Raw genomic sequence first — 14,121 nt, forward strand, 5'->3', positions numbered from 1 at the left:
GGTATCAAATTGTGCATGAGTCACTGTAGTGGATTTAAGTAAGGACTGGAGACTCAGGAGTCTAAATGTTGCTGGGCACACTCTCCAGTGGTCCTCCTTTTAGCATTCTGCTAACCTGTTCTTTAATTGCAACATTGCCCAGGGACTCTGGTCTTTATGCTCAGAGAAGAAATACACAGACCATGTGTCCAAAAGCACTATGTCAGCACCCTGCCTCAACCAACCCACAAGAGAAAGGCATGGAGGGGAAGGCCTCAGATTGGGGTCAGCTGGAAAAGATCCTAGAAAAACAAAGGTAGGGCAAGCAGCCTCAGGAACTCTCAGGAACTGTCAGCAGAAATTTCAGAAAGTTCAATTCCTGAACCTACATCACCCCCACCACCACCAGCACAGATGTATATACATATACAACACACATGCATGCACATATATCACATATGCACAATTTCACACACACAAAACAGCAGACATTATATAAACATACATGTACCACATACATAAATGCCCACAGGCATGCTCACATGTATACAACACATGCCACATACCCTGCACATGTACACACTCACACACAATACACCAAACATACTACATACACACACAACCTACATGCCATTACCACATTCATGCACACACATACATGGATGCACATGTACACATCATACCCCCATGCTACATGCACCCACATACTACACACATATATACACACTCAAGCCACACATCACACACAGGTGCACCCAGCCCCACACCCTCCTAAGAATTCCTTTACCTGGGCAGGTGCTTTGAGGGAGCACTGTCTGCTGGCTTGTCTGGAACTCTGGCACCTGCAGCTCATCCCGCTTTCTTCTTTCTTCTACCTGGAATGGCTGGAGACTTGGAAAGTCTTTCCAGAGAAGAAAATGAAAAATTCATTTTTCCTGCTGCTGCAGCACTACCTGGAAAAGGCATCTTAAGAGATATCAGGCTATGATCCAAGAGCAGGCCTGGGCTCTCTCTCAGGACAGTCTCTCAGTAAATTAATGTCTGATGAGCAAATGAATCTGCCGGCAAAATGGGCCAACACCATAAACGTGGGTTTTGAAGCTAGAGAGCATGAACGTGGATCTGGGTCCTGCCCGTCCACTTGACTGCGGACAAGGAACTGCCACCCACGCTGTCATTTTCACTTTCCGTGGTGGGATTTCCAGTACTCCACGCAGACCCTGCATAAACACGGTCTGGACAGTCTGCTGGGGCAGAGACGGGATGGGAAACTGAGCACACCAGAGGCCCTGGCTGCTTGTTCCAGGTGGGGGTGGCGAATGGAATACTGGTCTGCTCTGTGCCAGCTCAAAGTCCCAAGAGAAAGGAGGCCTGGTGGTACTGCTGGCACGGTACAAAGCTTTTCCCCTGAAGAAGCAGGCATCTTAAGGCATTAAAGCACAGTGGCTACAAACACAAGCTCTGGTGACATGGAAAGCTGGGGGTAGGGGCAGAGGGGTGGGAAATGCTGCTTCTGAGCTGTGGCATGTCAACCAAACCCCAGCACCTCCCCAAGCCTCAGTTTCCTTACACTTCCTGAAGTATGTGGCTGGAAGAAGACAGGTGAGGCACCCAGAGGCACTGTGTCCAGTGCCCAGCTAAGAGGTGGCATGCCCTCCTCTTCTCCTACCTGACTTTTGGAGAGTATCTGACCTCACTTTTAAAGGGGTCATTGCGTTGTTACCACAAGCCAGGTGTTACTTACAGCAGAGGAGAAAGATATTCCTATTATATCCTAGTTCCTGGTTGAAAGAGGGCATCCCCACACCTGGGAAAACTGAAATACCACATTCTTTCCATAAGGAATGAGGGATGGGGCAGGATTCATTCTACCAAGACATGGTCCAGGGGTGATAGAGGGCTCAGGGAGTGGCAGGAGCAGGCCTGCCTCTGGCCAGCAGCAGCCTTCCATTCCACTGAGTTCTGGTATCATTCCTCACCCAAGTAGGAGACCTGGGACACGTCCTTCCCCTGGAAGTCCTGCAACTCTGGAACACGTGGCTCATTCTCTTCTCCCTGGGAGAGATCCAGCTGGGCAGCTGCATCATCTATTTACAGAAAGGGAAGGATATGCATTTATCAGGCCTCTGCTCCCACAGGAAACCAGGGTGGGAGGACAGTGGTAACTCTGAGACAGGTAGAGGAGAGAGAAGTTGGAGGGACACACAACACACCAAGAACACCAACAGGGGCCATGCAGGGAACGTGGAAGGACCAGGGCAAGCAGGGAGAGGGCAGAGGAGGGGGACACTAAAGGGGAAGTTGTGGGCTTGGGATAACTCTTTCAGGCCTATCAGAAAACCAGCAATGAAAAGAGTCAGAATAAGAACGACAGAAGAAGAGTAATGCAAGGGATACAAGTTATATTTGATTGTGTACGTAAAACAGGTAACAAGCCTAACTTTCATGTGATAGCACCAAGCAATGGTTAATCTGCAGAGTGGCCTTGGCACCGCTGTGCACAGGTGCCTCCCATTAGGGTGGACAGTGAGGTAAGATGTGGACCCCCAGGTCCCTGGTCTCAGGAGAGAGCTGAGTTAAGTCTTACTTGGAGGCAGTGAGACCCCACAGTCTTCTCCAATGATGAACTCTCCGTAGAAGCCAGTCTGGGCAGGGTCTAGAAGGGACCAGTCCTCTTCTGAGAAGCAGAAGATCATATCCTTGAAAGGAGAAACCCGGTTCTGAAACCACAGAACAAGTACACCTCAATCCAGGCACAAGCTAGGGGAGGGATGTGGGAAGGAAGATGAGTCTGAGGCAAAGCCCCTAGCAACACATACAGCTGGGATAAAGACAAAGCAGAGAGGCTGCTCCAGAGCTCACAGTCTCCCCAATTCTAGCCTGAGATCCACCCTCAGATGTATATGGTTTGGCAGAATCCAAACAGTGGATACCTCACAGGGTGGCCAAGGATGTGTAGGACAGGTCTTCCTACACAGTGCTGGAGAGGCTGCATATCTACAACCCTAAGCAGGCAAATGCAGAATGTGCTCAAATGATCAATGTAATGCAGAGATCCCAGTTCTAGAATTTATTCTACACATGTGCAGCATGAGGTCTATATGAGCTCCTCTGCTGCAGCACTGGTGATGATTGTTAAATTTATTCTCAACAGAAGACTGTTTATGTATGCTGCAGAATATCCTATAAAGCATAATCACCAGTATTAGAAAAAAATAAGAGCTTATTTGTCCTGAGTAGGAAGCCCTCCAAGGTGTATTGTTACATGAAAAAAGCATTGTGCAAAGATGGTCTAGATCCCACCTAGAAGTCTTGACCATTGGCTGCTTCTGCACAGTGAGCTAGGACTTCCCAGATAAGTGTAATATTGAGACTTTTCTTATACTTTGTGTCATGAACCATGGGAATGTATCAAAAATTAACTTTGATTTGTGACATGATGGCACATCCACATAATATCAAGAGACCATAAAAATAAGTCTTTTACAATATGGAATTACAATACTTTGCCAGTTAGAGCATGATGTTAGGTTCTCAAATTACCTGTAAATACTGATATAACAATAGATTAATGGCAAATGTAAATGTCACTGAAAAATTACTCAGTTTGTAGTAATCTGGAACCTCGATCATTTGACAGAATAGTTGGGAGATGTAAAATGTGAAAGATGGACAATTACTGGTCTAGTTGAGATTTCTGTTTGCACCTTCTAATTCCAGAACAGAAATACATAAGTACATTTCTACTAAGCATGTCACTATACATTGGCTTAACGTGCACATATTTTCTGCAAAGGGTTTTAATCACAAAGCATTTAAAATAAAATTCTATTTGGGGTTTTTAAAAAGAGCCCTTTATACACTTAATTGGAAAAGACTTCAAAATATTACCAGTTATTGCCATATGGTTGCCCTGGGGCCAGGTGCCAGGAGGAAGGGACATGGGAATGGCTGGGTAAGGAGAATTTTTGTTAATTTTCTGTTACTGACCATGTGGTATGTGGGATTTTAATTGCCTGAACAGGGGTTGAACCCATGTATCTGGCATTAGAAGCATGGAGTTTTAAAAACTGGACCACCAGGGGAGTCCCAGGAGAGTTTTCAGTGAATCTCCTCCAGTATCTTAGGACCCTTCCTCCCAGCCACATACATACTTTTTAATTTTTTCAAATTAAGCATAGAGAAAACAGAGTAATACAATAAACATGAAGGATATACAATTCTGCAGCTAGAGTCAATAAATTAACATTTTGTCCACAGTACGTTTCTCCCAACATGCATCAATGTGAATCTCCTACTACTAAAAAGTTATCCTCCGACATCAGTACAATTTTTTTTTTTTTTTTAGCACAGTGGTTCTCAACCAAGGAGGACTGATTCTGTGCTCAGAGGATATCTGGCAATGTCTGGAGACATTTTTATCACCACTGAGGGGTGGGTGCTACTGGTATTGAGGGGGTGGAGGCCAAGGATGCTGCCTAACACATCCCTGGGTAGTGGTGCCCAAGACAGCCGAACGCGACAAAGAATTATCTAGCCAAAATGTCAACAGAGCCATGGGCAAGAAACTGTTCTACAACACCCAAGAAACAACACTGGTTCAATAAGCATCTTCTGAATTATGAAACAGCATTATACTTTCAAGGAAAAAAATCATGAAGAATTACATAACTATGACAAGAAGTCAAGATAGGAATTTGCTGGGTTAAAGCTTTCTAATTGGCCCCTAGAAGTCTTTCTAAACATGCATTGCCTTAAAATGTCAATCATCTGAATATAAATAAAATTCAACAGTCTTATGCTCATATAACCATAGGTGTATGCTTACAATTACTTATTTATAATTTGGGGTTTTTTTTTTTTTGGCCAAAATCCATTGATTAGAAAAAATTAAAAGTGTGATTCTCCCCTAGGTACTTCAGGATGTAGAAAAGTAGGCCTTTATACACAATTAGGAAAAATGAACACTTGAACAACATTTGAGAGAGTGTAGCAGAAGGATACCCTGTGATCTAGTAATTCTATTTCTAGTAAATCATTAGAGATGTAAGTAAAACTGAAGGTCCCACCACTAAACCTTCCCAGAAGGAGGCTTCGCTATGGAATTGGTGTTTAATATTCTGTGCATGTCTTTTGAACTCCCACTACATACGAATACAGCATGAAATGACAGCATTGCTCTGTAAGTTTTCATCTGTCACCTCATCCATGTGTAAGAGTGTCTCCAGAGTATATGTGTAGAGGGAGCAATGGGAACACACATTTTGACTGATATTAAGTATTTCCACATTGGTTTTCAGGTAGAGTACCTAAAGGACATTTCCACTGGCAACCCAGTGGCATGCCTGTTTCCATACACCTTTGCCAATACATTGGGTATTGTGAAAAATCTAAGGTTCTAGCAACACTGTGGGTATGAGGCAGTCATGGCAGTGTAACTCCCCTTACCTCGATGAACATCTTGTTGTGGATTTACTGGTCAATTGGGTTTTGTCTTAAGAGGCTCATTTATTCATTTATGCTAGTTTTCACTGAAGTATAGTTGATTTACAATGTTGTGCTAGTCCCTGCTATACGGACTCAGTTATACACAAATGTGCATTCCTTTTTTTTACATACTTTTCCACAAAGGTTTATTACAGGATACTGAATATAGTTCCCAGTGCAATACAGTGGGACCTTGTTTATCCATTCTAAATGTAAGAGTTTGAATCTACCAATCCCAAATCTCAGTTCAACCCTTCCATCCTTCCCCAACCACAAGTCTGTTCTCTGTCTGTGAGTCTATATTTTGTAGATAGGTTCACTTGTGCCATTGTTTTAGAGTCCACATATAATACCATATGGTATTTGTCTCTTTCTGACTCACTTAGTATGGTAATCTCTAGTTGCATCTATGTTGCTGCAAATGGCAATATTCCATTATTTTTTATGGCTGAGTAGTATTTCATTGTATATATGCACCACATCTTCTTTATCCATTTATCTGTCCAAGGACATTTAGGCTGTTTCCATGTTTTGGCTATTGGGAATAGTCCTGCTATGAACATTGGGGTGCATATATCTTTTTGAACTATAGTTTTATATGGGTTTATTTCCAGGAGTGGAATTGCTGAACCATATGGCAGTTCTATTTTTAGTTTTCTGAGGACCCTCCATATGTTTCCATACATTTTTTCCCACTTACTTTTTACAGTGGCTGCACAAGCTTGCATTCCCACCAACAGGGTAGAAGGGTTCCATTTTCTCCACACGCTCTCCAGCATGTATTATTCGTAGATTTTTTAATGATGACCATTCTGACCAGTGTGATGTGGTAACCTCACTGCAGTTTTGATTTGCAGTTCCCTAATAATTAGCTTAGGGCTTCCCTAGTGGCTTAGTGGTAAAGAATCCATGTGCCAATGCAGGAGACATGAGTTTGATCCTGGGTTGAGAATGCCTAGAGAAGGAAATGGTAACCACTCCAGTATTCTTGCCCTCTGTCCTGGGAAATCCCTGGACAGAGGAGCCTGGTGGGATTGAGTCAGACACAACTTAGAGACTAAATAACAACAATAATAATTAGCAATGTTGAGAAGATGCTTGTTTATCTAATGAGTTGCTCTTCCTTTTTAAAGAAAAATCAGCTTGTTATTAACTGTGGCTATACTTAACTATCATAAAATAAAAAATAATAATACGATTTCAATTAGAAAAATTCTAAGTATACTTCAATCACTTTATGGTGGTATGAGTAATTAATCAGTAATATTAGTGACACAGAAAGAATTGCAAGAAAATGTTTAACAAGTTAGTAGGGTGATCATTTTAGAAAAGAGCTTCAATATCAGAAATGTGGCTTTGGAACAAAAACAGGGCAACACAGAAGAGAAGAAAAAGTTCAGAAACAAAATTTGGTAATATGTAAAAATTTAATTAATAAATTTTACTTATGGAAAAAAATCTATAAGTAAAAACAGGACCCTAATCAGTGGGGGGGGGGAATATGATTTTCATCTGATGTGCCTGATACAGTTGGCTAACTATTTAGAAATAAAACTAGATTCTGGTCTTTTATCATAATTACTACAAAAAACAAAAACAAACAAAAAAAAGCCTTGAGGCCCATCCCCCAACTAAAAAGCTTTCAAGCACTAAAAATAGAGAGGCCATATGAAAAAGTAATTGGCAGATACTCCACATAAATTATAAATATTCATAGTAATGAAACATCATGAATGAAATTAAAAGACAAATGACAAACTGGGAACAAAGATATACCATTAATGAAAGGCAAAGAGTACTTAAAGTATATGGAGCCCTTACAACACAACTGGTATAGCTTTCTAATATAGTAAAAAAAAGTGAGGGAATCAAGTAAATATTTTAAAACATATAAAAAAAAATTCACCTGTACTAGTACATGAAAAAAATGTATATAAAATACCAGTACCAATGTTCTCTTTGATGAAGTTTCAAAAAGAAAAGTGATAAATTTCATCTGACCCCAGAGGTCAAAAGTCCTACAATCCAATCACAGAAATCCCCTGGAATCTTCATAAGAGCTTCTATACCAATACGTAAAATTAACAAGGTTGCTGGATAGAGAGTCAATATTCAAAAATCAATTTTATTTCTATATATGAACAAGTGGAAGACGAAATATTAAAAAACCATACCACTTACAATAGCATCAAAAATCATGAAATTCTTAAGGAAAATGTTTACTAAATATGTACCCTATCCAAACACTGAAGAACTAAGTAAATGGAAGGATTTAAATGTTTCTAGATGGGAAGACTTCAAGCTATTAAGATGTCAATTGCCCCACAATGATCTATAAATTCAGTGAAATTTCATATAAAAATTCTAGGAGGCTTTATTTATTTAAGTTGATGTGTTGATTCAAAAATTTATGACATACTAAGAACTTAAGTATGGATGTGAGAGTTGGACTGTGAAGAAAGCTGAAAGCCAAAGAATTGATGCTTTTGAACTGTGGTGTTGGGGAAGACTCTTGAGAGTCCCTTGGACTGCAAGGAGATCCAACCAGTTCATTCTGAAGGAGATCAGCCCTGGGTGTTCTTTGGAAGGAATGATACTAAAGCTGAAACTCCAGTACTTTGGCCACCTCATGCGAAGAGTTGACTCATTGGAAAAGACTGTGATGCTGGGAGGGACTGGGGGCAGGAGGAGAAGGGGACGACAGAGGATGAGACGGCTGGATGGCATCACCGACTGGATGGACGTGAGTCTGAGTGAACTCTGGGAGTTGGTGATGGACAGGAAAGCCTGGCGTGCTGCGATTCATGGGGTCGCAAAGAGTCAGACACGACTGAGCGACTGAACTGAACTGAACTGAACTGAACTGAAGAACTTAAGAGTAGCCAAAAGAACTCTGTAAAACAAAAGTCAACCTGGAGGACTCACTACCAACTGCAAGGACAAAGTATAATGTTATAGTGTTCTTGACATAAAGGATCAAAACATAAATCAGTGCACTGTATAGAGCCCAGATGTCCAGACATATGTGGACAATCAATTTATGACAAAGGTCCCAAGGCAATTCAATGGAAGAAAGGGAAATCTTTCAGTAAATCGGGATAACTAAATATCAACATAAAAAAACCAAACCAAACCAAAATAAAAAACAAACCCTACGCCTCGTACCATACACAAAATATTTTAAAAGGAACCAAAGGGACTTCCCTTGCTGTCTAGTGGTTAAAACTCCATGCTTCCAAGGCAGGGGGGCTCAATCCATGGTCAGGGAGCTAAGATTCCCACATGCTGCTCATTGCAGCTGGAGGGGAAAAAAGAGAAAAAAAAAAAAAAGGAAGCAAAGACCTAAATGCAAAACCCAGAACTATAAAACACAGTAGGAAAATATTTGTGGCCATAGGCTAGACAAAGATTTGTTAGATAGGACACAAAAAGTATTAAATGATAAAAGAAAAAACTGATAAATTCAGTCTCACTAAGATTGAAGATATACGATCTTCAAAAGTGAAAGTGAAATTGCTCAGTCATGTCTGACTGTTTGCAGCCCTATGGACTGTAGCCTATCAGCTCCTCTGTCCATGGAATTTTCCAGGCACGAGTACTGGAGTGGGTTGCCATTTCCTTCTCCAGGGGATCTTCCCGACCCAGGGATCAAACCCAGGTCTCCCGCATTGCAGGCAGACGCTTTACTATCTGAGCCACCAGGGAAGCTACGATCTTCAAGATCATTAAAACAATGTAAAGGCAAGCTGAAGACTGGTAAAACATACTTTCAATACATGTATCTGACAAAGGACTTAATCTAGAACATATATGCTTTAAAAAGTTCCTAAAATACAGAAAGACAAGCAACCCGATGAGCAGGAAAACATTTGGACACTTCCAAAAAGATGCAGAAATGATGCACAAGCACATGAAAAGATACCCAACTTCATTAGTCAACAGAGAAGTACAAATCAAAACCACATTAAGATATCCATTTCAATAACCAAAATACATGTTTTTAAAAATGACAGTGCCAGGTTATGGTGAAGATATGTAAAAACTGGAACTCATATTCATTGCAGGTAGGAGTATAAGTGGTTAGATCACTATAGAAAACAGCCAGTTCTATAATTCATTATATACACTTCCCCTATGGCAAGTGTATATACCATATTCATTCCCAGGTAATTGCCCAAGAGAAAGGAAAACATATATTCACAAAAAGACTTGCATATGAAGGTTCATAAAAGCTTCATTCATAACATTCAAAAGCTGAAGTGACCCAAATATTCACCAACAGGTCAGTGGATAAAGCAACTATGTGTGTTTGTTTTTGGCCACACTATATGGCTTGTGGGATTTTAGTTACCTGACCAGTGTGGGCCCTCTACAGTGAGAGGGGAGTTTTAACCACTGGACTGCCAGAGAATTACCCTGGATAAACTAACTGTGACACAGTTATACAACAGAATACTACTCGGCAATAAGAAGGGACAAACTACTAATACACACAGGATGAATGATGCTTAAATCACTGGGCTGAGAAAGAGAAGCCTGACTCCAAAGATACATACTGTATGATTCCATTTATATAAAAATTTAAAACAAGAACAAACCTTATTGTGACAAAAAGGAAATCAATGCTGGTCTGGGAAAAAGAGCATGCAAAAGGACACAGGGAACTCCTAGGATGATGGAGATGTTTTATATCTTGATTGGTTAATGGTTACATGGGTAGACAGTTGTCAAAAACTCTCTAAACTTTACATTTAAAACAGGTGTTGTTGTTGTTCAGTTGCTAAGTCATGTCTTGACTCTGCAACCTCATGGACTATAGCATGCCAGGCTCCTCTCCTCCACTATCTCCCAAAGTTTACTCAGATTCATGTCCAAAAATAGGTGTGTTGTATGCAAATTATAGCACAAAAACTAGATTAAAAAATGTGAAAATATAGAGACCATCTTCAGCCATCATTTCAACAAAGATTTAAAAACAACATTAATATTAAAAAATATCTATGTAACAATTATACATAAATTCTACATATGTGGGTCACATTAAAAATCACCTGAGATCCTTACCCCTGAGGTCAGAGTTGGCATCACCCATATAGGGAAAACCACTTCAATGGCCAAAACATGCCACACGGGGAAAGACACTACCCAGCTTGGCACTTCCACCAAAACATGCAACCTGAATCTCAATGTGAGTTAAAACCTATCCGAGCAGAGTCTGCAGTACAACTAGTCTTCACCCTTCAGAACTGTTGACACTGTGCAAACACTGAAATTCCAAGGAGAGAATGTCAGACACAGGACAACTAATTGGGAAGCATGACACTCTAAGATTACTATTTCAATGCTGAATTTCCAGAATGTAGTAACTGCATTATGGTTATGCAAGGAACTGCCCTGGCTTTTAGGAAATATGCCCCCTTGGCATGAACAAAGCGATAAAAGGGGTAGAATTTCTGCATATAACTCCCTAAAAATTCTGGGGAAAAAAAAATGGGGGAGGGGGTGGGTAGAGGTAAGGCAGAGACAGAAAGACAGTGGGAGGGAGGGACAAGCGAGAGAAAGTGACCGAGGATGGGGGAATTAAAGCAAAGACCAGGGCTCCCCTGGTGGCTCAGTGGTAGAGAGTCCGCCTGCCTATGCAGGTGACATGGGCCCCATCCCTGATCCGCACAGTAACTAAGTCCATGTGTCACAACTACTGAACCTGTGCTCTAGAGCCCAGGAGCTGCAACTGCTAAGCCCACATGAAGCCTGTGTGCCCTAGAGCCCATGCTCCGCAACAAGAGAAGCCACTGCCAATGGGAAGTCTGTACACCACAACTAGATGAAAACCTGGCAGCAATGAAGACTCAGCACAGCCAAAAATAAAAATATAATAAATTACAAATAAATAAAGTAAGGCTCTTTGCAAGTCTACTATTCTGGCAATCTTCCCCAAAATTGATATCAATGCCAAAGAAAAAGTTAAAAATAAAAATAAACACAATATTTCAGGGACTTCCCTGCCAGTCCAGTGGTTAAGGCTCCTTGATTTCATTGCAGGGGGAATGGGTTCAATCCCTGGTCAGGGAACTAAGATCCTGCATGGTGTGCAGTGCAGCAAGAAAAAAAAAAATCAAAACTTTCTAAGGCTGAATCAGTTTGGAACTGGACTTCTCAAACTTGGATACATATCACTCAAGCACCTTGGTAAAAATGCACATTCTGCATCTGCAGGTCTAGGGTGGAACCTGAGAGCTCACATTTCTCAAGGGGTTTTATTGCTAGCCAGAGGCCAGTGGGGGAGAGAAATCTGTCCTTCAAGATAAGTTCCACAGAATGGAAGGCAAGGCTCAGGAAGTCACAGGCTCTCCTCTCAAGGGCCTGCAGGAGAGAAATTGTTATTGGTCTTAAAGGAAATACGCCGCCCTGAAATACACTACTTTGGCCCAAAGATCTTTGAGTTGTAGGGAATGGATAAATAGAAAGACTGCAAAAAAAAGTACCCTCCCCCCATTTGCCTAAAGGCAGGTCGTAAATGTTCCTCTGTGAAAGTATGCCTCCCCTCCTACCAGGGAGGTAAGGTGACTTAATCACCAGACAGAATTCTAGACTCTTATCAGCCCAGAGACAGCACAGTGAACTTAACTAAATCATCTTTATCTTCCATTAGTTTACATATCCACCTTCCCACAATTTATTAGCCCTTGAAGCTCAAAATCCTCTTGTCATTTCTCCATAAATGAACTGCCTGTGGTTAAAATGGGTTTCCCAGGTGGTGCAGTGGTAAAGAATTTGCCTGCTGGTGAACGCAATGGCACCCCACTCCAGTACTCTTGCCTGGAAAATCCGTGGATGGAGGAGCCTGGCAGGCTGCAGTCCATGGGGTCGCTGAGGGTCGGACATGACTGAGTGACTTCACTTACACTTTTCACTTTCATGCATTGGAGAAGGAAATGGCAACCCACTCCAGTGTTCTTGCCTGGAGAACCCCAGGGAAGGGGGAGCCTGGTGGGCTGCCGTCTATGGGGTCGCACAGAGTCGGACATGATTGAAGTGACTTAGCAGCAGCAGTAGACACAAGAGACTCCGGTTTGATCCCTGTGACAGGAAGATCCCCTGGAAGAGGAAATGGCCACCCACTCCCAGTATTCTTGCCTGAAAAATTCCATGGACAGAGGAACCTGGTGGGTTACAGTCCTTGGGATCACAAAGAGTCTAACATGACTGAGCACACACACACGTGGTTAAAGTGGTATATAAACTCTGGATCTGGTAAGGCATCCCATAGGCATACAAAATAAAAAATTTTCACCTGTTAATCTGTCTTCTATTAGTTCAATTTGCAGTTTCCTGGCCACTAAACCTTAGAAAGTAGAGGAAAAAGTTTTATTTTCCCCCTCCTTGGGAAGTCTCTCCATATGAGAAATTGATAAGGAAAAGATAGTAATTGACACTATTGATGAAATATGAAAGAAATCAGAAAAAATAGAAAAGAAAGAAATTCATGAAAACACTCAGAAATCTCAGAAAACTGGAAACATGTAATATTGTTTTACTTTTCCAAAATCATGCCAATTTTTATAAGAAGAATGGGTGGGGGAAATATATAGGTCCACTTAAAATCAGATTTGCAGAGGAGACCTCTGTTTCCTTCTTGAAGATGGAGGAGACATACCTTTCTTTAAGTGCTCCCACTAAGTAAAACTAAAATCCTAGGAAATGATATATTAAAAAACAAGCAAACACAGCAGACTATGAAAAGTGGAGAAAGAGAGGCACACCAGCTAGAAACCTTGGATCAGGAGGAACAACAGTGGTAAGTACCCTCATTTTTCTTTCGGCCTCATATATTAAATCAAAACTTGAAGCTGAAGGAGCCAGTAACTCCAAAACCCCAATACACAGAAGTTGCTCAGTCATGTCTGACTCTCTGCGACCCCATGGATTGTAGCCCACCAGGCTCCTCGGTCCATGGGATTTTCCAGGCATGAAAACCCCAATAGGCACAGATAAAAATAAAACCCTAACAAAAGCCTGTTCTCTCAGGCACAGGACTGAGAAAGTAGCTAGACAGACAATACCTGCTCTACTCCAGCCAAGCACCACAGAAAAAAACTCTCCAACCTTGTTCATAATAGGAGTGAGTGAGAGTCTAAACTTCCACCCTCATTAGGCTGCAATGAAGTGTCTAAACACCCCCACTGGGGTGGTCTCAGGGAATGCCAAGCAGGGATCTGGAACTTCCATCCCTGCTGCTGCTAACAGTCCTCCCCACTACCACCACTGCATCAGTGGAGACCATATCAGGAACTACCAACCAGTATCAGGAACTACCAACCCCCCTCAGGAGCCCTCTGACTTTGGAGCCAATGGAGACAAGTTAAGGAGGAAGCTTGATTTGTTCCCTCACCTGTCAGTAATATGGTAGCCTACCTGCTCGTTTTCCTCTCTCCACCTTTAAGATTTTGCTGTGTTTTTAAAAAATGTATAATTTCCTGGGATTTTAGTTGTACTTAATGAGCGCAATTAAAGAGATGGGAATACCACACCACCTTACCTGTCAAACCTGTATGCAGGTCAAGAAGCAACAGTTAGAACTGGACATGGAACAAGAGACTGGTTCAAAATTGGGAAGGGAGTATGTCTTACATGCAGAGTGCATCAGACTAAATG

General features: G+C 41.6%; 1 protein-coding gene across 2 annotated transcripts in view; it reads right to left on the reverse strand.

The window, feature by feature from the left end:
- Positions 1-14,121, reverse strand: part of ZNF496 (zinc finger protein 496) — a 49,578-nt gene that overhangs the window by 8,615 nt on the left and 26,842 nt on the right. Inside the window, exons 7-9 of one of the 2 annotated variants that reach the window (XM_070374193.1) lie at positions 2,567-2,678; positions 1,959-2,066; positions 767-880 (exon numbers count right to left, since the gene is read on the reverse strand). In XM_070374193.1, coding sequence (XP_070230294.1) covers positions 767-880; positions 1,959-2,066; positions 2,567-2,678 — 334 coding nt within the window. Of the gene's footprint in view, positions 1-766; positions 881-1,958; positions 2,067-2,566; positions 2,700-14,121 lie in introns of both variants that reach the window. The other variant, XM_005891101.3, reaches the window with a different exon arrangement.

Source organism: Bos mutus, chromosome 7, assembly GCF_027580195.1.
Source record: "Bos mutus isolate GX-2022 chromosome 7, NWIPB_WYAK_1.1, whole genome shotgun sequence".
NCBI classification, from domain to species: Eukaryota; Metazoa; Chordata; class Mammalia; order Artiodactyla; family Bovidae; genus Bos; species Bos mutus.